Here is a 25973-nt window from a genome sequence, read left to right as displayed (position 1 = left end):
TAGCAGGAGATGGACACAGAGGCCCAGGGGAGGGTTTGGGCTTCTGAGACGGCATCTGGTGTGAACTGGGCAGGACAGATTGGGCAGGCAGAACCCGGGTATCCTCCTTGTATATAGCTGCCGATCAACTTGTCCCAGGGGGCCGCATGAAGTGTTGGAGGTCCTGTGCCCCGCTCAGGGCTTGGCACCCCACAGGCACCAAACTCACGCCAGTGTCCTTTCTCAATTTCGATCCTGAGGAGATGTGAGCTCAGTCCCAGCTCCCAGCCTGGTTCATGGCTGCGGCCGGAGGGAGCCAGTGCTACTAATTCCTGGGACAGTTTTCAGAGATGATGGAAGAGGGTAAAATAAATGGGTTTTTAAAATGTTAAATTATTTTTATGTTTTTGTCATCGATACCTGGAACAGTGCTTAGCACCTGGCTGGCTTTCAATAAATGTTTTGTGAGTGAGTCAAACATCTGTTAGTTTGTTTCTGTGGAAACCTTGGACAGAGTGAGCAGAAACTTCTTTAGTGTAAAATGATCATAACAGTGATCAGTGGATTGTGATCATGAAAACATCTAAGATGATTTAGGAGGGTAACATTATGATATGAAAACACTACACTGAGACGACTGCTAAAAGTATTTTCATAATCTTCTTACATGATAGTTTTGGGTAACATTCTGCAGAATATAGACATATAGATGGAAGACACTAACGAAAGTGACAGTTTTTACGTTTTTCAAGTAAGAAGCTCTCACATAGAGGATGCTGGTGGCAGTCAGCTCACCACTAAATCATATAATATGTCTACTTCAGCCTGTGCCCAGTTTATGCCATCTGTGTATTTCAGCCCCATCCTTCAAACTGCTCCATCCCCAATTCTAGGCCCCGAGGAAGAAATAAATCAAGAGTTACAAAAGCCTTGAAATATATAATTCATGTTACTGTGTTCTAACATTTCAAGAAGTATTCAAGGCTTTGGTGTCTTTATAGATGTAAATGCTGGCCACTTAATAACAATGTGACAGTCTATCCTGGAAAACAAATAGAAACCCTAGTATCTCAAACGATGTTTATATTATTATCTAAACAACGCAAATCCAATTATTCCCTCTTGGTTTTATCATATTTTGACTTTACTGCTAACTTCTGGATTAAGAACAAGGGTGGTATTAAACTAGCATTGTGATCGTTATATTCTTAATAAAATTTTAGGGTCCTCTTGGAACAAAGATACTATTAAATCATGGTTCCAGGAATAGGAACTTGGAATGCAGTTAAGTGCTGGATGGGGTGGGGCGGGCACGGGAGGAGGGGCATCCCAATTTACCAACAGTACCCAGGACACTAACGTGAGCAAATTTCCAATTCTCTTGTGCTGCACCTCAGATCACAGGTTTAAGACACCAAGCAATGCTGATGAAGCAGAATAGGAACTTAACAAAGACACAGTGTTCAAAATAACTAAAAATGGTATAGATGATCCTGCTGGCAAAGCAGAGATAGAAGGAACAAACGAATGGACACCGAAGGGGGAAGGGGGGCTGAATGAACTGGGAGACTGGGACCAACACATATACATTACTGGTCCTGAACGAGCATACGCTCGCTTTCATAAAGTGGGTAACTGGTGAGAACCTGCTGAATAGTGAGAGCTCAGCTCAGTGCTCTGTGTTGACCGAAATGGGGGAGAAATTAAAAAAAGAGAGAGAGGATATGTGTAAACATACAGGTGGTTCACTTTGCTGCACAGTAGAAAGTAACACAACATTGTAAAGCAACTACTGTTGTTGGTCAGTTGCCCAGTTGAGTCCAACTCTTTATGACCCCATGGACTGCAGCACGCCAGGCCTCTCTGTCCCTCACCATCTCCCAAAGTTTGCCCAAGTTCATGTCCATTGCATCAGTGATGCCATCCAGCCATCTCATCCTTTGATGCCCTCTTTTCCTTCTGCCCTCAATCTTTCCCAGCATCAGGGACTTTTTCAAGGAGTCGGCTATATCCCAAGTTGTTGTTGTTGTTGTTTTGGTTTGTTTGTTTGTTTAAAAAGGTGAACAGGAAAAAAAAAAAAAAGAAGAAGAATGCTTAGGCTCATGTAAAGAGTTCACTCTTTTACCTTTGCTGCTAAGGAACACTCTTTAACAAAGGCTCTCACTTGCTGTTCCATCCCGTAATTTACGAGTTATCCTATCGGTAATTCTGACTTGTGGGTGTCCATGTGCTCGGTAGCTCAGTATCTGTGACCCCACGGACTGTAGCCCATCAGGTTCCTTTGTCCATGAGACTTTCCAGGCAAGAATACTGGGTTGTCATTTCCTTCTCCAGGGGATCCTTGCAACCCAGGGATCATATTCGTGTCTTTCGTGCCTCCTGCATTGGCAGGCGGATTCTTTACCACTTGATTCAGTTTAGTATCACAACCTAACATTCCAAATAAAATAAACATTTTCAGATGATTGGATTTGTTTCAGCATGTCCACATCATGGATAAAGTGCTATCAGATTCGTTTTCTCCAACTGTTAGTATCAGAATTCCTCAAAAATATATACTAAAAATTCATATACAAATAATGTTATAATAGGATACATAATTTATTGCAATTATTTTTTTTAAGCAGTGATGTGTTTGTATCACCAGTTCTGATTATCAATATACAAGTCATCAGTGGATCGAGAAAGCCATGACCATCTATGTGTGTGTATTTATACACGAGTATTTACACGCCCATATATACACACCAAACACACATCCATTCATCCAAGAGAAGAATGCATATGGATTCACATCATCTCTTAGGTTTCCAAATTAAATAGCACTTGGTACTTAAAAGAGGTTTAAGCCTGTCTAAAATATCTTCTATCCATCTGTCACCCTTTGCCGCAAATTTGTACCGAGTGGGTCTTAAGTGCCAAGGGTGGGTTTATGCATTGGGTAGTTTCTCTGTTATTTATTATTTCATACTCTACCATCCAAACAGTTCCAGATCTTTACATTTCAACTTAATCAATTAGACTCATAAGATTTCAGCAGGAGGTCATTTGAAAAATTATATTTTATAATTGAGAATTTCCTGAGATGCTTCAATTCATATGGAATATATAGAATCTAACTGTCACTCTGTATCTAAAGTTGAGATTCTTTATATTAGAGGGTTTGGCCACATGAGTAGAATTTAACTTCTAAAAAGAAAACTATGTCAATTTTATCTTTATTAAAAAACAATTTCACATCATAGGGAATGAAGTCACAATACTACTTTGATGGATTTTTTTTTCAAAAGGTACTTTATTGTTTATGGTTAAGTAACTGGTACTAGGCTTACTTTTCTACATTTAAAAACTATAACAGTGGTTAATTGTTTCAGACTCTTGTAACAAGCAATTCAGTCCCTAGTTCTCAAGAGAAGAGGAATTTATCAGGTGAGTGACACCTCTGCCCAGCTCCCTGCCTGGGCACATTTTGCTGACCATGGTACAGAAATGTGGATCCTATGCAGACAATAGCAGTCTTGCCGAATTGAGAGTGCAGAGATCCAAGTTGGGGCTGCAGAAGTAGCTAGAATTTGTGGGACAACGACCAGAAAGGAAAAAGCTACACTGAATAGGGAGCCCTGAGGATTCCTGCAGGTCCTTATCTGAGGGGTGAATGGCTGATAACACAGGGTGAGGCTCCAAGTGGCCTGGCAGAGGGCAGCGTCTTTGAGCTGAAAGCTGGTAAGTATTGGAAGATTGGACAGACACAGCTCTGGGAAGGAGCAGTGCTCTGGCCCACACAGTGTGGAGAGCCACAGCGAGCATCTGGGCGTCCAGTGGAAAGCCCAAAGTCCATGTCTCACGAGTGAGAACCACAAGCTGTCTAATAGGTAGAGTACATATTGTGCCTTAGAGCTAAGGAAAACCCAGAATAGATGAGCCCTAAGGAAGAATAATGGTGGCTAAAACGGTAAGGAATCTGCCCGCAATGCGGAAGACTCAGGTTCAATTCCTGGGTCTGGAAGATCCCCTGGAGAAGGAAATTGCTACCTACTCCAGTATTCTTGCCTGGAGAATCCCATGAACAGAGGAACCTGGTGGGCTACAGTCCATGGGGTCACAAAGAGTCAGGTACAACTAAGTGACTAAAAAAAAAAAAGGAATAATAAAACAAAGGTTCAGGGGATCAAAAGAATTCACCTACTATAAAAACGTAATATAAATATACATAATATAAAATAACAATATATCATAATATATAATTGTAACACATGTAACATGTTATAATATATTCAAAAAATGGACGTAAGTGAACAAATGGGATATTCTCTAGAGAAATACAGACTATAAAAAAGAACCAAATGGTGGTTCTAGTATGAAACTTAACCCAAATGCATAGCTTGATGAATTGTCTAAATAAATGATTAGAAATGTTAGAAGAAAGATACAAATGATGACAAACTTATATTAGAAACAGCTGAGTTCAGATGAAAATGGAACTATTATCTTTAAAGGGTCTAAAGGGAAAAAAAGGAACAAAGAATGAACTGTTTAGAATTTTATATTCAGAAAAAACTGTTCTTCAAAACTGAGGGTAAATTAATGACATTTTTCAGATAAAGAAAACCTGAGATACTTTATGGCCACAGATTTGTGCTACAGAAATGCTAAAGGAAGTTCTTCAGGCCCTAAGGAAATGACACAATTTGAAACTGATCTATAAGAAAGCATGAATAATAAATGGCAAATGTGTGGGTTAACATAAAAAAAGACTCTATTTGATTTAAAAATAATCCATTATTTTAAAACAAAGATTGCAACAGTGCCATGTGGCTCATAGCTTGCAAAAGAAAGAAAATACATCATGACAATAGTACAAAGTGTGAAAGAAGGAGACATGGACTCATTTGTTGTAACGCTCCTGCATCTTGCATAAAGTGACACGATGCTAATTCTACATAGGTTGCAAATTAAAGATGCAGCTTTAGAGCAACCACTAAAAGTACACATAAAAGATAGCTAAAAAGCAAACTGGTTCAAAAAAATAGAATTTTTGAAAAGACATTTAATCCCAAAGAAAACAGAAACAAACAAGGAATGAGAACAGGAAACAAATAGCAAAATGGGAGATTTGAATCCACTATGTCAGTAACTGTTGTGCTTCGTCACTCAGTTGAGTCTGACTCTTTGTGACCCCACGACCCTCAGTCATGTCTGACTCTTTGTGACCCCAAAAGAAAACAGAAATGAAAAAGGAATGAGAACAAGAAACAAATAGCAAAATGGGAGATTTAAATTCACTATGTCAATAACTGTTGTGCTTAGTCGCTCAGTCATGTCCCACTCATTGTGACCCCGTGGATTATAGTCCGCCAGGCTCCTCTGTCCATGGGGATTCTTCAGGCAAGAACACTGGAGTGGGCTGCCATGCCCTCTTCCAGGGGATCTTCCCAACCCAGGGATCAAACTCAGGTCTCCTGCATTGCAGGTGGATTCTTTACCATCTGAGCCTCCAGGCAAGTCCCATGTCAATAATTACATTAAACATAAATGGATCAAACATTCCAGTGAAAGGCTAGAGACTGTGCAACTGGATACAAAAGCAATATCAAACTAGAGGATACAACAGAGACATGTTACATAAAACCACAAAGAAATGGGCAGTAAAAGAATGGGGGGAATATCACGCAAAGAGTGTTCTTAGATAAACTGATGTGGCTGGATTAGCGTAAGACAAAGTAGGATTCAAGAAAAGTGACATTACCAAAAGTAAAATAAAGTTATTGTATATTAATGAAAGGATCAGCAAGACATAAATCTAAAACTTGTATACATCTAAAAACCTAGCTTCAAAATGCACAAAGCAAAAACTGATAGAACTAATGGGAAAAACAGAAAAATATATAATCTTTGTTAAAGGTTTTAACACTCATCTCTGAAATCATTACATAGCAAGCAACAAATATTGCAGAAGCTACAGAAACTATAAATAATTTTGTCAAACAGATTAACAGACTCTCTTACCAAGCGAGGACCAGGGAGGAACCTCAGTCTGATAAAAGGTTACTAGGTAAAAATTTAATTGTACACCTAAAACAAACGCATTTCCCTGCATGTAAATATTTTCTCAGTAATAGAAAGATGTCTGGAGAAGGAAATAGCAACACACTCCAGTACTCTTGCCTGGGAAATCCCATGGACAGAGGAGCCCGGCAGGCTACAGTCCATGACGTCACAAAAGGGTTGGTCACGACTTAATGACTAAACAGTAACAACAATAGAAAGACATGCTGCATTGAACTTATCCCCTGTATTTTCCAAACAGCACCAGTTTACCACGATGATAGCCCATGGCCTCAGCAAATCGGTGTGGAAACCAGGAGTATGCCGTAGAACACTCCATCTTTGAAAGAAAATGTTAGATGTGGGCTGCTTTTCCTTAGCAAACAGAAGAGTAACACACAAATTCTCATGGATCTTACATATTCCTCCAACGGAAAAAGCAGCACTGGGAGTACCGTGTTGATGCTTTCTGATTTACTATTCTGGTTCCAAGCTGAGATTACCCAGCTGAGGAGATAAACATCCAGTTCTGGCACACAGCTGTAACTGACTCTGTGGGGAGACCTACTTGAGTTTAGAAGAAAGAAGATGATCATGTTGGATTTAAATTGGGCACATTCCCAGCGTGTTCTGAAATGTTGGAGATTTCTGGAGGACTATATATTTTTGTCCACTTTCCTTTTGATTTTATTATAAACTAGGATAACATAAAACTCTTGTGACACCATGGACTGTAGCCTGTCTGGCTCCTCTGTCCATGGGACTTCCCAGGTAAGAATACTGGAGTGGGTTGCTATTTCCTTCTCCTGGGGATCTACCCGACCCAGGGATCAACCCCAGGTCTCCTGCATCGGCAGGTGGATTCTTTATGGACTGACCCACCAGGGAAGCCCCCAAAATAGCTACTTTCATTCAATTTATGGCTGGCTTTGCTAGCAGCTTAGTAGAGCGAGTTATGAAATCTCCCTTTTCCCTTGTCTAGCAAGAGCGCATGTCTCTGAGTGATATGGGGAATTTATGTGAGAAAACCACTCTGCTGTGTCCCCTGGGTCAGTGGACTACTATGAAAGGCTTCTCTAGAAATACTTCATTTGAGGAATTTAATAATCAGAAGTCCCAGATAGGCTACTGCCTTATGGTAAATTCTGTCTCTGTCTGAGGAAGGTTGGGGGGAGTGCGGGGGCAGTGAGCACAGTTCCTTAAACACCATTTGAAAAGAATGCAGTGCGTTCATTTGCTAACTTGAACCAACCAAGAGTGCTCCCTGAACTCCCACGTGATAAATCAGAAGGAACTGACCCAAGAGGACAAGTCAGTACTCGAGAGAAAACTGATACCTACCACAGCATCCACGGTCATCTTCGCCTGTAAAACATGTGTTTCCTGTTATACAGGGTCAGCCCTAACACACAGGATTTGACATTTGGTAGGTACCCAATAAATACTGCATACATCAACGTCAGCTTCACCGAATAAAATGGTTTTATGAAGCATTCCACACGGAACACTTTCCAACAATCGCTTGCCTTTTTGAAATCCAGCATGCAGAGCTTGGCTTTCTCTCCAAACTGCCACTTGCACTGCGTGTTCGCGTCATATAACTCTCCGGGCAGCTTCTCCGGGTACTTGTACTCCTTCACGGGCTTTGGCCGGTCAGCAAGGCAGGTAGCCTGGGCGGTGCTAGAACACAGAGGAGCTGCTGGTGAGGCCGGGGGTTAGCAAAGGTGTCCATGCAATCAGGCCTTTTATTCCCCCTCATGAAAACCTACAACATGCCTCGTGCAAAGAAGAGGAGACATGTTTTTTTTTTTTTTCTTGAGGTCAAAATAAAACATTTATCATCGTATTTCAATACAGGGGCCACACTTTCTACAACTGTTCATAATCTAGGTCACCTTTTCCGGGGAGGCCATTTGCTCTTCATGGGACCTCTCACTTAGCATGGGGAAAGTGAGAAGAAAGGGTACAACCAGATGTTCGAGGCGAGGAGCTCCTGTAACAGACACCGTCTAAAGTACACTCTCTGCCAGGAACAATAAAAAGATGAAGTGAGCATTGTTAACAGTGGAAACGCGATCAACCAGTTTCAAAGGCTGTGATTTTTTTCTTCCTTTCTTTCCTGCACAATAGCTTCCAGCTTCCACATGGAACTTCTGCCGTGATTTCCATCAGAAATGTTCTATAGGAAGGTGGATTTCTGACTAGATTCCCAGGCCTAGAAGAAGTTCATTCTCTCCTTCAGTTCACTAGCAGATGGTTAACTACCAGCTAATGATTTCTTCCTCCACAAACAGGGCAATCTCTTCCCTACAGAGACATGCTTCAGTAGAATTTTGCATTCGGAGGGAGGAGAAACAAGTGTTTGCAAAGAGCAACGAAATTCTGCTTATAGATTTCAATAAGCAAAAGTTAATGGCAAACAAACAAAAATAAAACACCTCTGCAATCACAACAAATTCCACAGCAGTATGTCACCTTAGGCACCTCCCAACTTTTCTTTGTGGGGTTGTTCACCTTGAGGGGAAACTTTACCTCACCCTACTCACCCCAAAGTAACAATCTGTTCTCTGCTTCTATTTGATTTTCTTTTCAACATCCCACAGTTCGTGAAATCATACAGTGTCTGTCTGTCTCTGACTCATTTCACTCATTTCATAATGCCCTCAAAATTCATCTACACTGTCACACATGATAGAACTTCCTTCTTTTTTTATGGCTGAATGATATTCCACCATGTGCATATGTAGATACAGACACAGTGCATACATGAGCTTCCCGGGTGGCATCAGTGGTAAAGAATCCGTCTGTCAGAGCAGGAGACACAGGAGACTTGTGTTCGATCCCTGGGTTAGGAAGATCTCCTGGAGGAGGAAATGATGACCCAGCCCAGTATTTTTGCCTGGAGAATCCCATGGACAGAGGAGCCTGGCAGGCTAAAGTAGAGTCAGACACTACTTAGCGACTAAACACACACACACACGCACACACACACACACACACACACACACTAGTGCACATATCCATACAAATATCACATATACATTATATGTATCAAATCCTCTTTACTCTTTCATCCACTGAAGGACACTCAGGCTGTTTCCATGACGTGGCCATTGTGATGTGCTCCAGATCATGACCTAGGGAGAAGTTACACTGAAGTGTGTGTGCTAAGTCGCTTCAGTCACGTCCAACTCTGTGACCCTATGGACTGTTGCCCCCACCAGGCTGTAAAATGTTATTGAGCTTATAATTTTATACACATATATTATATATGTGTTCAAGCACAGCAAAAAATAACATTAATGAAGAATATTAGGCCCAGCCAGAGGTTCTATAAAGAAATTTCAAAGTCCTTTTCCCCATTGTGACTCATGAACCATAACGGGTTAAAGACCTCCAGAGATTTTTTTTACCTTCACCACCTCTTCTTCCAAGAGAGCCCTCAGAAAGGGCTACCTACTTGCCACGGTCAAGGCCTCCCAGGCTTACATGGAAAAGTCCAAGTTGGCACATGAGCTGATTCCCTGTCTGATCTACGGTAAAGTGCTCATCGTTCCATCTCACAAAAACTACACTTAGCCGTGACTCGAGGGTTTGTTTCTGTTAAGATCAATAATAAACAGCAGGGCAAGATGTAAACTATGTCTTATTTCTCTTATGCCCCCAAACTCTTTCTGGCCAAGTCAAACTTTCTCATCCACAGGGTGGTCTGGGGCACGCCAGGGCATCTGCACCTCTTTAAACTCCTGCTTCCCGCAATGGCCTTTCTCATGTGTGGACGCAGATTATGTGATGAGAGGGCTTCTCTCATGGCTCAGACAGTGAAGAGTCTGTCTGCAATGTGGGAGACCTGGGTTTGATCCCTGGGTCGGGAAGGTTCACTGGAGAAGGGAATGGCACCCCACTCCAGTATTCTTGCCTGGAGCATCCCATGGACAGAGGAGCCTGGAGAGCTATAGTCCCTGGGGTCGCAAAGAGTTGGATAGAACTGAACAAATGTTTCAGTTCAGTTCAGTTCTGTGATGAGAGGGGAGGCATGTTCTCTGATCAGCAGTTCATGATTCAAACTTTCAGAGTAAACTGAAGATTAGCCCATGTTGCCATTAAGTTTAAAATAATGAGCTAAAATTTCCCTAAGTCCTAGGCCTCCCAGATACAGACATGAGTAAATGTGATGAGGTCTGTCTGTCTGCAGGAAGTGACATACGTCTTTACTGATGAGGCTGAGGAATTTACTATAAACACATATCTACTAAGTGGCTGACAACTTCAGGCCAATTGAGTCCCCTTATTATATATAATTTTTCTGTATACCCAATGCTAAACTGCTAATAAAGGAAAGCAGATTCATCTTTGAACAGTTGGTCACTTATCCTTACTCACTGTTGGGATCACATCCAAATTGCTGACTAACTGGTGGAGAATATAACAGTGTTTTGATTACTTGAAAGTTAGGGAGTCAGCAAATGTGTAAAAGAAGATGGATTCAGGTTCATTAAGCCAGTGAAAAGTCAGGGTTGAAACACTGGACACAGTTCACAACCAGACATCTCAAGTACTAAGAATCTCAAGAGTGAATTTGACAGAAAGACTTTCTTGGAAAACTTGATCTTTCAAGAAAACACATTTCTGAGCATGAAAAAAATCTTGCATTTTTCTTATTACATGGTCCAAAGAAATTAGTAAACTCTCTGAAAACAACTATTTATTACTGCATGGCTAGAGAAGAGTTTTACTAAGTGGCACAAAAATCAATAAGCATACTTCAGCATGCATTTAACCATTCCAGTATCACTGAACAAAATGGCTTCGGACTCCAGACTCTTACCAGGCATTCTCAGAGTCACATTTTGATTTGACGATTACACCCATGATTAATGTCATGGAGAGAATTATTCTCCCAGCCTAGGACTGCTCTCTTTCCATGAATTCTTCTATATTTCTTGGCAGTTTAAAACCCGGACTCTTTCATGAAGCTGATTTTCACTGCAAGCCCACACTTTGCATCCCTGATGCCTGGGCTTTTCAGGTTTTCAGAGCATATTTCAAAAAATTTATAAAGTTTATATATCTTCATCAAGACCAGTATGATGAAAAAGAAGTAAATTTTTAAGAATATAAAATTTATACAAAGGATTTTAGATACAAAAACATTTAAAATTTTCCTTGTCAATACACTTCTTTGTTAGAGAAAGCAGAATCCTTCACACACACACACACACACACACACCCCTAAAAATTTGATCAGCTGCATGAAGCAGCTAAAAAGAATGCTTACAATCCCCAACTTGACTCCAAGAGAACACTGTAGAGGGGAAAGCGAAGGCTGAAAGGACCCATGGTGTCACGTCAGCGGAAGAAGAGGGTGAATGCTGCCTTTTTGGTAACAGAAATTTTAAAGAGAGATCACGTGTATATTCCTAGAATACAGGTCTGTATTACAGGATACAGATGTGCTATTGTTGTTGTTTAGTCACTTAGTCCTGTCTGACTCTTTTAGAACCCCATGGCCTGCAGCCCACCAGGCTCCTCTGTCCCTGGGGATTCTCCAGGCAAGAATACTGGAGTGGGTTGCCATGCCTGCTTCCAGGCGATCTTCCCCACCCAGGGATCGAACCCAGGTCTTCTGTGTTGTCAGGCAGGTTCTTTACCACTGAGCCACCAGGGAAGCCCAGGATACAGATACCATCCACAAAATTCTCACCCTGCCAGGGTGCCACAGGATATGGAAAGCAGCCACCATTCCTTCAGGTGGTAAAATGTACTGTTTTACTGCGGCCGAGTAAGGCTGTGAGGAAGGACCACGGCTGCAGGCTGGCGCTCAGGATGCGACTCAGAAGGTGTGCTATGAGGTCTGGAGAAGCGATGGAAAAGGCAGAAGGAAGAGAAAGCTGGCCACTGGCTTGCTGTCGCAGGTGGCCGTGGGAAGTTTTCCATCGGATGATAAACAACACAACGGGGAGCACAACCAAAACAAAGACACCTGTGACCTCTGCCCAAATGGTGGTCAGGAAACAAGACGAATTAATTTGTGCAACAGAAAAAAAATTGAACCAGGATCTGCCTGCATTGCAGGCAGATTCTTCACCAGCTGAGTTACCCGGGAGGCCCTTATAAATGTATGTAGCTATACAAATCTACAATTATGTTTATATACACACATACACAGTTTTATATTTTTAAAGAATTCTGTGCTAGTAAAACTTTGCTTACCTTGAAATACTGGTAGTTTGCCCTATTTCCTTGTGTTAGTTTCCAGAAACATCTTAGCCTGATTTTAAGCTTCAACGTCACAGCCGAGGGCTGTCCTTTACAATCTATGTGAGCTAAATTGCTTCAGTTGTGTCCCACTCTTTGTGACCCTATGAACTGTAGCCCGCCAGGCTCCTCTGGCAGAGGAGAGTCCATGCAGAGTCCATGGGATTCTGCAGGCAAGGAAACTGGAGTGGTCTGCCACGTCCTCCTCCAGGGGATCTTCCCCACCCAGGGATTGAACCCACATCTCTTATGTCTCCTGCACTGGCAGGCGGGTTCTTTACCACTAGTGCTACCTGGGAAGCCCTAGGATCTATATATTTGTATGTTTCCCCCTGGTCTTCTTTCATTTGTTTTCTCTCTCTGACTTTCAAGTCTACTAATTTTTTCTTGTGATAATCTGCTACAAATTCTTAAGTTAAGGTGGTTTCATGTGTTAAGTTTTCCCCAAGAATATATAATTGAAATAAGACTGATGATTCTCACACTCTCTTTGATGAAGCTCAGACATGTGAATGTGTTTAAAGAGACCAAAGCAGCCCACTTCACTCCTGTTTCCTGCCAGCAAGCGGGTATCTTGAAAATAAGGAAGCATGCTCTTTGCATCTCCTTTATAACGGGGGTCCCCAACCCCCGGGCCGCAGAGCGCTCACGTTCCGCGGCCGCTTAGGAACCTGGCCGCACAGCAGGTGGGGAGCGGCGGGTACACCTGTGTCTGGGGACCGCTCCGACGGGACTCGGCGGGCCCAGCCGTGAACATCAAAGGCACCGGGAGACACACAGCCAGCGGCAGGCTCGTACCTCAGAAACCTGTGCAGGTACTGGCGGCTGCAGGGGGACCAGGAGAAGACCCCGTTGCGTCCTGCCAACGTGGGGGACATTATGTTGCCTTCCGACTTCTTGCACACGTTCCCCTCTCCGTCGTGGACCATGCCGAAGCTGTGGGAGAGAAACAGGCCTTTCAGCGCAAAGAACAGGGTCAGCAATCACACTCGCTCACACCAACACAGGCCAGCTCTGTGGGAGCCCCTTCTCCTGTGTGCTAGGCAGGCAGGCAAGGGTCCTCACAAACAAACCGGGGAGAACACCCACGTGGTCATGGACCCTTCCGGGAGAAACTACCATCTGTGCAGCTGTTGAAAGTGCCCACCCTCAAAACATAGCCCACAGCCAGGTAACTGTGAAGGGCAGACATTTCAGTTATAAAACAGCATTTCCAGTGGGGGGTATGCATGTGGGCTCGGTCACTCAGTTGTGTCTGACTCTTTCAGACCCCATGGACGGTAATCCACCAGGCTCCTCTGTCCACGGGACTTCCCGGGCAAGAGTACTGGAGTGGGTTGCCATCCCCTTCTCTGGGGGATTTTTCCAACCCAGTGATTGAACCCAGGTCTCCTGCATTGCAGGCAGGTCTTCTGCAGATGTTCAAAACCCAAAATGCCAGCAGTGCATCCTTATTGTCACTTGAGAAAACTGCAGCCTTGAGCTTGTAAGAATTCCATTGACAGCTGCTACCTACGCCCATTAAATCAGCTGCTGCTTCTTAACTTCCTAAAGCTAGTCCTGTAGGATTGCCATCTTCATCCACCTCAAAAGAGCACAACTTGCTGCGTTGGGAAGGAAGCCTGGGGGACTTGGGAGCTCCATGACCTTGAAGACTTCCCATCGGGGCAGATACATTCTTTGAAAGTCAAGCCATTTTTGGCCTGTAGTGTCTGGTACCCACCCGATCAGGCTTCCCTGGTAGCTCAGCTGGTAAGGAATCTGCCTGCAGCGCAGAAGACCCCAGTTCTATTCCTGGGTTGGAAAGATGCCCTGGCGGAGGGTATGGCAACCCACCCTAGCATTCTTGCCTGGAGAATCCCACAGACAGAGGAGTGTGGCGGGCTACAGTCCATGGTATTGCAAAGAGTTGGATGCAACTGAGCAACTTAGCACAGCACCCATCCAATCACTGTATGGAGTCCCAGAGAGCAGTTGTGAATGAGCGGGATACGGGAGGAATGAGAAGGGAAGAGAGGGAGGAAGCACAGAGGGATGGGTGGTTCCTGGATCCACGCGGGCTTTCCTCTGCCGAGAACCCCATGGTGAATGGAGGGAGGAGCTAGGAGACAGCAACACATGGGAGGTGGGCTCAAGGGGGCCGGGGAATCTGCACTTGTGGTAGAGGCTGACGACTCAACTGCTTTCCTTCGAGCTGTTTAATAATATGAGGAAAAAGAACAGCTCCCATTTGTAAGCACTATTTTTCAGGTAGGATATTAAGCACATTAAGTATTATTTTCTCACTACAGGTCTACAAGGTAGACATATATTTGCAATGGCAGCAAGACAGAAGACTGGAGACAGACTAGTCCAGGGTCTCAGAGCTGAGCCTGGAAACCAATATTCTTGATGTCAGAGCCTGGGCAGGACCTGTGCAATAGTGTAACCTGAGCGTGGTTGAAGGGTGGGCCCAACGAGACCTGCTGCACAAACACTGCAAAACGCCCGCTCAGTACCAAGGGGGGTACATGTAATCATTCCGGCCTCCACCCATTCCCTGAAATTCTATTAAAAGCACTCAGTCAAGGCGACGGACCGTATGGCAGAGCGGATGTGCCCCAGAAATGGAGGATTCAGGTGTCATCCACGTGGAGGCTGCCTCGGGGAGAAAGTGACGAAGATGAAATGGTAAAGTACCCTCCCCTGGATGGCCCTTGAAGAATACACAATATGAAGAAGACACATTAGGGTCCAGCAAGTGCCCTAGATGAATCTGCTACCAATTCTGCCTTCATTTCTAAGGAACTCAAGCCGCAGTATCCCACATCTAGGGACACCTTGGTATTAAACATCTTCATCAAAGGCATTTTCAATGATTCTCAGACTTGTCTGAACATCAGAATATCTGAGAAATGTACCACACACTGGCTCCCCAAAGCCTGCCTGGTAGAGTTTTGATTTAGTAACATTGGGGGTTGTTGTTGAGTCACTCAGTCATGTCTGACTCTCTGTGACCCCATGGACTGCAGCACGCCAGGCTTCTCTGGAGTTTGCTCAAACTCTTGTCCATTGAGCTGATGATGCCATCCAACCATCTCATCCTCTGTCACCCTCTTCTCCTTCTGCCAGCAATCTTTCCCAGCATCAGGGTCTTTTCCAATGAGTTGACCCTTTGCATCAGGTGGCCAAAGGATTGGAGCTTCAGCTTCAGCATCAGACCTTCCAATGAATATTCAGGGTTGATCTCCTTGAGGACTGACTGGTTTGACCTCTTTGCTCTCCAAGGGACTCTCAGGAGCCTTCTCCAGCACGACAATTCGAAATCATCAATTCTTTAGTGCTCAGCCTTCTTTGTGGTCCAACTCTCACATCCATCCACAACTACTGGAAAACCAAAGCTTTGACTACATGGACCTTTGTCAGCAAAGTGATGTCTCTGCTTGTATAATATGCTGTCCAGGATTGTCATAGGTTTATTCTTTACCATCTGAGCCACCAGCGAAGCCGAAGTCGGTCGGGGGTTAGGTTCTGGGGTTTGGGTGAATCCTGACAAAATGATTCTGATACGCACCCCAACTCCAGCACGACTGTGTTTCAGGTTGTTCTTCGAACAGCACAAAGCCAAAACTGCACTGAGGGGGCGTGGGGGTCAGCCTGGCAGCCCGAAAGTAGCGCACAACAGTCACAGCTGATGCTAACATTAGTAAAGTCATGAAGAGTGAATAGGGCACATTTTGAAGATAAGGTTGGTATTTGGCAGCTAAGAAATAAAATTATTATTCAAGTTGTACATGCCAGATTTTTTTTTTTTTTTTTTTAGCTTCCATGACTCACAGTACTTTATTCCAACTGGTTACTATTCTATATTTTAAAATAATACATATTTCTTCTTTCTTATGTACTAGCTTATAAGTTTCTAGAGAACAGAAGGTCTTCTTAACTGTGCACAGAGACCCAGTGCTAGCAGACTTTCTAGCTCATAACAGACGCTCCAATGATGTTTGTTGAATGAATAAGAAACAACCTTCCAGCTATAACACCAACTCAAATACCCAAATGTAAACATCATTTCAGATTAAACTGGACTTGAGAATTATATTCAGCGTCACATGCTTTTAATGTCTTTTACAGAATTTTCTTGAGTTATTCAATTACATCAGCTAGTATTTCTTTATTATTAAGGATACACCCAGGCTTCCCAGGTGGCACTAGTGGTAAAGAACCTGCCAATGCAGACTTAAGAGACACGGGTTTGATCCCTGGGACAGGAAGATCCCCTGGAGGAGGGCATGGCAACACACTCCAGTATTCTTGCCAGGAGAATCCCATGGACCGAAGCCTGGTAAGCTATGGTCCATTGGGTCACAAAGGGTCAGACACAACTGAAGTGACTTTGGTATGCATGCACACAATGATACACCCAGGATGAAGAGCCAAGCATTTTTAGAGGCTGCATCAATATTTCAGGCCGATCAGACAGGAGTGCTTAAGACAAAGGGAAAACCCTTCAAAAGTAACGATGGGGCAAAGTCATCTGGAAAGTAAACCACAGGCTGGCTGTGATGATGGCACCACAGGTAGGACTTGTCCAGACTCTGAAGCAGGCTTTTCAAGGAGCGAACCCATCCTCCCCGAGACAGGAAGCCGGCATGGGGACAGCAGTCAGGTGGGACTCTGGAAGCCAGGGCAGGTCAGGTAACCTGGAAGAACATGAGTTGCGGCAGTGGGGGAACCTCCGGTCAGGGTCTTGGCCCTGTCATTCACAAGTGGTTTGGTGTGGAGCTAATTTTTCAAGTCCCTGAGTCTCAGTTTTCTCACCTATTAAACGGCATAATAAAACTTTCCTCTTAAACTGTTCAGCATATCTAGCATCATGCATGTCAAAAAAGGAAAATTCAAAACATCTCTTTCCCTGATTCACATGTGGTCTTGATCAAATCTCTTGACACCCAGATGCTAGATATCACTTGCATATATAACTTGGGGGTGTGTGTGTATGTGAGAGGGCGCTAATGAGGAGGCAGTTCAGCCAAAGGTCAGTGGGTTTCAAATACTTATGGTCACAGAAACAAAAAATCTTAAGAGGAATGACAACATATGAAATTGATAAGAAATGCTCCAACCTGCTGAGGCTCCTGGGGGACAGTCTGACAATCACCACACCAGGTGATCTTTAAGCAGCCATTGCTTTGATATTCTTTAGACCCTTGAGATCACCCAGTGCCTCCCTGACCCAACTAGGGGCTCAGGCTGATGGCAGAGAACAGCCACAGATCAGTGAGGTGCACACGTCACCATCCAATGCCTGGAAGGGCATCTAATATCACTAGCTAGGGATGGCTGAGCCGAATGGTATCCGTGCACCAGTTCTGTTTCTTTCCAAAAGACCTCCCTGATCTTCCCTGCATGTCTTGCCATGCCTGCAGCCCTCACCGCCTGACCTCTCACAGGCCATGTCTGTCTTATCTTGCTTTAGGCTTTTGGAGGGGATGGATCACTAGTCAGTTTGTAGAATCCTACACAATGGTCTGCTGGCAGAATGCAAATTGTGTCCGGTGAGTGGATCAGAGAAGCATGTGTGTGCACAGTCATGTCTGACTCTCTGTGACCCCACGGACTGTAACCCACCAGGCTCCTCTGTCCGTGGGATTCTCCAGGCAAGAATACTGGAGTGGGTTGCCATGCTCTCCTCCAGGGGATCTTCCCAACCAAGGATCAAACTTACGTCTCCTGTGTTGGCAGGCAGGCTCTTTACCAACAGGGAAGACCCCAAATGGGTCAGTAAATAGTGTAAAAAAACAGGGGGTCAGGATAATGGCTTACGCATACTCTTGAGCGCATTTTGTTTAATATTGCCTTGATGGTCTGAAATGATCATGAAAATTACGGATTTAAGTGGACTTCATATACAAGCAATGCTCAGCTCAAATAACAGCTCAAATTGCACCTGCTGAGGTCTCCCAGGCTCTAGGGGTTTTGCATACAGAAACCTACGGAAGAAGAGACCAGGCTGCTCACCCTGGTCACTGTCAGGCTGCCAGAGAACCAAAGGGATCTGAGGATCTGAGTTCCAGGGCCCTGCCCATCGAATGGCATGACTTCTTTTGGCAAATGAAAATTTTTCAAATGGATTCATGCCCAGATGACACATTCTCCAAAATGTGTAGTTGAGCCCTCGTGTGTCTGCACCAATTCTTCAACAGCTGCATCGAGCAAACCTCACACGCTGTGTGTGACAAGTGATTCAGCACGACCAGGAAGCCCACCTTGCACCAGACCTGGCTCAACTGCACGCTCGAAAGGGGCAGACACGTCCTCATTTCCAGCTCCAGTCTCCCTTCTCCCCTTCCCAACACAGATCCAAACAGAAGTTCTTGGCAATTCCCATTTCTAGGTCAGATTCCCCAGTAGAAATCACAAGATGCCTTGAGATTAAAAAAAGAACTGAACTTGGCAGAAGAAACGGGCTGGACATGAACTGAGTATTTTTTGAAGTTAAAGGTTAAGAATCTATGGCTGTAATAATAAACCTGAATGATGAGGTCCTCTGAATATAAACCAAACTTCACCTGTGAAACAGGACTTAAAAGCATCCTGTTTCACAGGTGAAGTTTGGCATCACTGACTCAAGGGACATGAGTCTGGGTAAACTCTGGGAGTCTGTGACGGACAGGGAGGCCTGGTGTGCTGCAGTCCATAGGATCGCAGAGTCGGACACGACTGAGCGACGGCACTGAACTGAAATGTAACTGCTGCATAAATGTAAAATTACTTCTTAATTCTTTAGGTACAGAACTCAGAAACTGACTCTGCTTGGAGCTCCCTGCCAAGGATAAGGTGGAAGCATGCTGTTGGATCCCTGAATTAAACCTGTGACTACTTCTCCAAGTAGTAATAGTCATTAAATGAATAAACTGAATAACTGAGTTTGTTTTCGATTCTCCCGAAAGGCATGAAGCTGGCTTTCTGAGTCCTCCCTGCCACGAGCCCCTCATTGGATGCAGCTGCCACAGTGAATGATGCGTTAGTAATATGCCTCCTTACGTATGGACATGGAGGGGGAATGAGGGGTGAGATAACTGGGAAATTGGGATGGACAGATACAGACTACTGACTATTGCTGTTGTTCAGTTTCTAAATTGCGTCCAACTCTGTGACCCAGTGGACTGTAGCCCACCAGGCTCCTCCATCCATGGGATTCTCCAGGAAGGATCCTGGAGTGGGTTGCCGTTTGCTATTCCAAGGGATCATCTCAACCCAGAGACTAAACCCAGGTCTCGTTCATTGCAGGCAGATTCTTTTGAGCCATCAGGTCACTGACACAGATGCAAATTTCCATTCATTACATGCATGACCCTATTCCGAATAACCACAGACAGGGCTACCATTCCAGGCTGTTTGCTATGGCAGCTGACACATGCCTTTTCTGTGCACACCTCCCACTGTACTTCCAATTTCCTCAGTATGATCAGAAGCTGTTTCACTGGTTACATGAAACACTCAGAGCTCCCAGCCTCTCCGCCTCTTGTACAGTGGTCTCAAGCAGCAGGTGCTGGAGAAGGAGCTGCTCATTTTCCGGGGTCAGGTCTATTAGGAGTGGGATCCCTGCACCACACCTCTAGAGCGCCTTTCCTTCCTCCCATCTATACCTCCATTTGCAAACAAAAACACTTTTCTCTTGTTTGGAAGAAATTCTTTTTTCACCTACACTGAGGCCTAGTGACAAAAGGAATGACAGCTGGCTTCTAAGAAAAAGGGGCTTCCCAGGTGGAAGGTGTAAAAACCCCACCAACACACGCAGGAGACTCGGGTTTGATCCCTGGGTCAGAAAGATCCCCTGGAGAAGGGCATGGCAACCCACTCCAGTATTCTTGCCTAGAGAATCTTATGGACAGAGGAGCCTGGTGGGTTACAGCCCATAAGGTCACAGAGAGTCAGACATGACTGAAGTGACTTAGCACAGATGCACCCACTCTAGGAAAAAAAATAAAAGCAAACACTGATGCTTGTTGATGTGGAAGATGGGGAGTCTTGACTTGGATGCACAGAGTTGAATTTAGTTAAATTCACCAGCTGCGGCTGCCAGGACTGCCGGGGCCTGGATCTCAACAGCTTATCTAATGCTGGTTTGTACAGCCTTCGACGACTCAAATATTTCTTACCTTGATTGTTTAATTAAATTCAGGTATGGTTCAGAGGACAGCAAGAGCCCCGTGTCGTAAAAATAATGAGAGTTTTTGAAGTTTTAACTCCAGAAGCCCATTTACAATTATGATTTAATTGAAAGCTTTGTAAAGTGTAGCTGCAATTTTCTAGGCACTGAAAAAGTCAATCATTACCTGTAATGATGAAGGGATCAGTAATAAGATATAAAGCTTCACTTTGAGGTCATTAGTTCACACACAGCCTAAGTCTGCAGGGCCTCTGTGAGATCCTATTAAAGGCAGGCACACATGTGTCCACACACACACACTCATACACACACACACACACACACACACAGGTACTTTGAACAGGTTAGGATGACACGAGTGGCCTCAGTCCAATTTCTAACCGGATGGAGAAGTCAGCCTTACAAAAACAAAATGACAAACAAAGCCTTTTGCAAATTTTGTGATTAGCAAAATCAATGAGGATGAAAGTAAAACTAGAAAAAATTGTAACTCCTGGTTGTGCATTTTCTAGAAGCTTCAAGTACAATTTCAATCCAGAAGAAAACCATTTGTGCTATTATTGTTGACGCTCATATAAACAAGGCAATTGCAGAAAGTCAGTAAGTGAGTCCCATTGAGTTTAAAAAAGTTTTAAGTAGCTGGTGCCCCAAAGTGAGGCAACCTGTAGATTATAAGCGTAAGAAAGCTTGTTTAAGAATAACAGCTGTTAGAAACAATCAACAGAAGTGTTTCATTTTTACAGGAATAAAGGTAAGCTTCTCACTTTAAAAGATATTGCTAATGACAAGCCACCCATCACTGAGAATTGCTTGTCCATCCATCTGTCAAGGCCCTGGGCTCCCCACTCACCCTGTGGCTGCTTCAATTCACAACCGACAACGGTGGGCACGTGGGGATGTGGGAAGTCAACCAGCTCCCACCAGACTGCGTCTCTTGTCCTGTCTGCGTTCCCCAAACCCTGCACACCAACCACGACCCATCTCTACAGATGATCACTGTGACATCAGAACGCGAACTGTTACATGGGGTCCTCCTGCAGGAGCTAACCAGGGAATGCAATCAGCCCACGGGACCAAGTTCAAAACACAGGACAAAGAAGCAGGGACAGACAGACGAGTCTGCAGTCTTTGGCCGTGTGCACATTGTGTGAGCAGGAACGGATGAAGAGAGGGAGCAAAGAGCAAACGTGTGGATCACCACCGCTTGAGACCATGCACAGTGAGGCACTCAAACGAAATAGATGCACCTACGTGAGCATCTCCTACGGTCCACGGCATTCCTGCTGGAATGTCCCTTAAGACATGACCTACCCATCACCGTCTCAAGACAAACATCCCGTCCAGAGGGGACCCCAGGCTCCGCCCCCCCCGCCCAGGCTCATGCACTCACTTGTGTCCAGACTCGTGGGCGATGGTGAAGGCCAGTCCGAGACCTGTGTCCTCATTGATCGTGCAGCTGCGGTACTTACTGCACATGCCACTGATGGGCGCGAATCCTATGAGACAAACATGAAAAGAGCATACAGGCGCAGCACTGCAGGAAAATAAAGACGGGGCAGAGCACACGTGTGTGTTTACCTCTGTCCTTCAGAGACACTTGGTGCTCGTCTTTGTCAGGTGAAATGTGAAACAGGAAACCCCTGTAAAGGGCCCTGAATAACGTGGGAGAGGGGCGTTTGTTCTTTCTTCATGGAAAACAGCCCACAGTGCTATGTCATGTTCGAGTTACAGGATGCAAGGGGGCAACATCAAAGAGGGAATTCCCTGATGAAGGAGGAGAGTTTCAGCTTTCTTCCTACAAACATCTATGTCCTCAGAGGCCCGAGACAAAGTGCTGTAGAGAGTGGGTGTCGGTGGTCCTCAAGGCCACACCAGGGTGGAGGACCTGCCGGGATGGGGGCGGGGTTCACAGGACTCAGCATCTGTCCTGCTCATGGGTATAATGTAATGTGGATGAAGGACACAGTGTAGAATCAGCAGCGGGAATAAGCACATGGGGAAATGCCCGGGGGAAACCAGGCATGAGATTCCGGGGCCTTCTCCGCAGTGGCCTCGCATAAAATGACTTAGCTCCCCCGACAAGAGGAATGAGGCCGACCAGGGGTGCTCAGCAGAGACCCAGGTCCAGGCGTTGGTTGGGGGCTGGCCACAGAGCACCTCTGCCGGCTGTGGGCCCCGGTTCCAGGCCCCCAGCAGGAAAGCAGGCGTCCAGGTCAGCCTCACTGAGTGTACAGTGTAGGCCCAGTGGGTCAGGCTCTCCAGCTGGGGGCCGGGAACCCTGCTGGGTCCCCAGGCGATGCAGGGATGCAGGCGGCAGCGGGCCCACTTTGCGTGCAGGCCTTTCTGGGAACAAGGAGTCAGGACTGACCTCTATCAAACCCAGCCTTGTTTGAATGTTTTTGTAATAAAGAGACTTGTTCCCCAAGACCTTGGAAAGAAATGGAGAATTAGGAAAAAGAACAAAAGAAACAAACGTCCAGGAGCACCTCTGTCAGTAGCACCATTTCCAAGAAAACCCCCTCTTGGACGTTACCCCCACTATAACCTGTAACTTGAACATCACACAGAACTGTGGAGTGTTTTCCATGAAGAGACAACAAACACCCTTCTCCCACATTATTTAGGGCCCTTTGTATGATTGTCCAAGGGTTTCCTGTTTCATATTTCACTGTTTGGAAAAGTATAAAAAAATTTGTATTATAAAGTACCACCAAGATACACTCAGCCCTTTAAACATGCTAAAAATGGCTAAGATTGAGATGTTCAGAGAGAAACAGAAAAATGAAGGACACAATATTATTGCAGTATCTCTATAAATATTCATAAACATTTTTCTTTCCTATAATGAGAGACCCACTTGGACCTCTTGATCCCATTCTCACAATTAGAGGAAGAAGTGGAAGAAATTATTTCTTAAATTAGAAGAGACAGGAGTTCTTGAATCGGTGAGCCCTTTCCTTGGGAAAGAAGTGACTGTGGTGACGACAACGTGCTTCGGCAGCAGCAACGTTTACGGAGGGAGCGCATCCGTTTCCTACGACGGCACTCAGCAGCAGCTGCCACTTACGGATCCGGGAGGGAGGTGAGAACCCTCCATGTCCCGGCTGCTGATGGTGCGCGGCACGCGCGAACCTGTCAAAGCCCCAGCGGAGGGTCTTACCCAGGGTGTCACAGGGCTCGTTCTTCCAGGAGCATATGTCCAGGCCGGTGAGTAAGATGGCGTGGTCATGGCGAGCCCCATCTTTCCCCGTCAGTCCAGACTGCCACTGGCAGAAGCTGCTCAAGCTGTGGTCCGCGTGATGGCTTATCACCAGCCCTGGCTACGTGGGAGGGCGCCCGAGAGCCCGGGATAACAGGAAGAAAGCATGTCAAGCAATTGCATTGGCACTGTCATCACCACAAACTAGCATTGATTTGGATTTCAATGACGTGGGTGAATCTGAATGGCAGACAAACTAATATCCATTTCATGTATTAAAATCCAAAGGAGGGTGTTGTCTATAAAACCTGTAGAGTCAGTGTAGATGCTCATGTTCCTTTCTCGAGTTCTGTACAAAGCAGTGTGGATGCATTCAATCACTGAACACATTTCGAGGACCCAAGAACATTACTCCTGTGTGTGCAACTCTTCTAAGAGTTATTATTACAGAGTTAAACTAGGTCACTTTTCCACAGAGGCACCATGTTGTAAGAAGAGGCTGCTCCACTGACAAAACTTTTTATTTCTAGGAAGAAATTTCTTTAATCTCTAGAAAGCTTTATTTCTTTATTTCTAGGAAACAGGCTGGAACTAGAAGGAAACTATACAGATGACGTTCAGCCTCCTCCATGTATTGCTGTTGTTCAGTAGCTAAGTCATGTTGGACTCTTTTGTGACCTCAAGGACTATATCCTGCCAGGCTCCTCTGTCCAGGGGGTTCCCAGGCAAGAATCCTGGAGTAAGTTCCCCTTGCCTCCTCCAGGGGATCTTCCCAACCTAGGGATCAAACCCGCATATCCTGCATTGGCAGGCAGATTCTTTACCACTGAGCCACGATGGTATAGGTACTAGTTCTAATAGATCTAATAGATCAGCAATGAAAGACCAGAATGAAGGTCACATGAACTCTTGGAAAATGAAGAATTGGGGGGGCTGGTAAGAATATCTCTCAGAGCTGGCAGATGAGTTATTAAATCTATAGGTATGATATATTTTCCTATGGATGGTCAGAGAAAACCAGCTTAAACAACTCCATTTCAGGACAACAACTTATTTAAAGCTTTCCTGACCCGAGTGTTGGGCTGGAACTGTGTCTCAGTCACTAACACATTTTCCCCTTCGGTGTTTGTTGTGTTTTCCCAGAGAGCCAAATGCACCCAAGCTTAATGCTGTACATCAACCCTGGGACATGCCTTGCATTCTTCAGCTGGTGGTTTCCAGGAAAACTGCATTAATTAAAGTTAACACAGGTGTATGATCAAACGATAACCTCGCTTATTCTTTGCTGCTTGGATGAATTCCAAGGTGAAATGTTTCAATGCAGAGAATAATTAACCTGTCACCTGGGACTCCCTCGTCCAGCAGCCCCTCTGCAGACACACAGGAGAGGCAGTGGGGTTGTATCCTGCTGACTATTCAGGCCAGAAACACGCCTGCCCCTGCACACGCCGCCTGCACGGAAAGAGGGCCGCAGCCCAGAGCCTGCAAAGCTGAAGGCATCTGGGATCTTATCAAGGCTCTCAGAGTTCATCTAACAATTTTGTTTCATAAACAAGACAACCATGGCTAACAGGAGACTCTGCCGAAACACCAGAACTGGAGACTGGGTGCCTGACTAGGACCCGAGGTTCACTCCCTGACGTCCAGCCAACAACCAGCTCGGGGCAAAATAGAACCGAGAGCCCTTTATGGCTAAGACACTCCCCCTCGCTTCTGCCACAAGATGCCCACCCGAGTCCTTACTGTGAACGGACGTGCACCCCAGGGGTTCTGAAATGAAGGCGTCAGAGAATCTTTTCCCCACTGCCCCCAAGATCCAGCATGATTTGGGGGTTTGGGTGCAATGAGAGAAATGTGCCTGACATCCTAGGCTCTGTAAGAATAAAATCCTGAGACTGAAGGCGGTGAAGGTGAGCGTCAGCGGCTGGGAGGGAACAGAGCAAAGCACGCAGGGCTGCACGGCTCGGTTGAGCCTCTGGCTATGGGGCGGTGTTCCTCTTCTAACAAAAGACCCCACCTCCATCCTCAGGGCTCACGGTGGCTGAGGACCAGGCTTGCACTTCGTATTCCTAGTGTATTTCCCACCCAGGTATTTACAGTAGTTCTTCTTGGGACTTCCACGGTGGTCCAGCGGCTAAAACTTCCTGCTCTCAATGCACGGGACCTAGGTTCAGTCTCTGGTGAGGGATCTAAATCCCTCACGCCACAACTAAAGAACCCCGCACGCTGCAATGAAGATCAAAGACTAAGCATCTCAACTAAGACCAGTGTGGCCAAATAAATAATATACATCTATATATTTTAAAGTTAATTTTCCTTTCCATTTTCTTATTTAGC

At 45.0% G+C, this 25973-nt stretch overlaps 1 protein-coding gene across 1 annotated transcript in view; it reads right to left on the bottom strand.

Moving 5' to 3' along the window:
* The window catches only part of ADAMTS16 (ADAM metallopeptidase with thrombospondin type 1 motif 16), a 176828-nt gene that overhangs the window by 88278 nt on the left and 62577 nt on the right, over window positions 1-25973 (bottom strand). The window contains exons 7-10 of the mRNA XM_070476448.1: window positions 23598-23757; window positions 21828-21933; window positions 13081-13218; window positions 7551-7704 (exon numbers count right to left, since the gene is read on the bottom strand). Coding sequence (XP_070332549.1) covers window positions 7551-7704; window positions 13081-13218; window positions 21828-21933; window positions 23598-23757 — 558 coding nt within the window. The remainder of the gene's footprint in view (window positions 1-7550; window positions 7705-13080; window positions 13219-21827; window positions 21934-23597; window positions 23758-25973) is intronic.

Source organism: Odocoileus virginianus, chromosome 14 (assembly GCF_023699985.2).
Source record: "Odocoileus virginianus isolate 20LAN1187 ecotype Illinois chromosome 14, Ovbor_1.2, whole genome shotgun sequence".
Classification (NCBI taxonomy): domain Eukaryota; kingdom Metazoa; phylum Chordata; class Mammalia; order Artiodactyla; family Cervidae; genus Odocoileus; species Odocoileus virginianus.
Note: the sequence above shows the minus strand (reverse complement) of the source record. Positions and strands in the feature narration are given on the sequence as shown.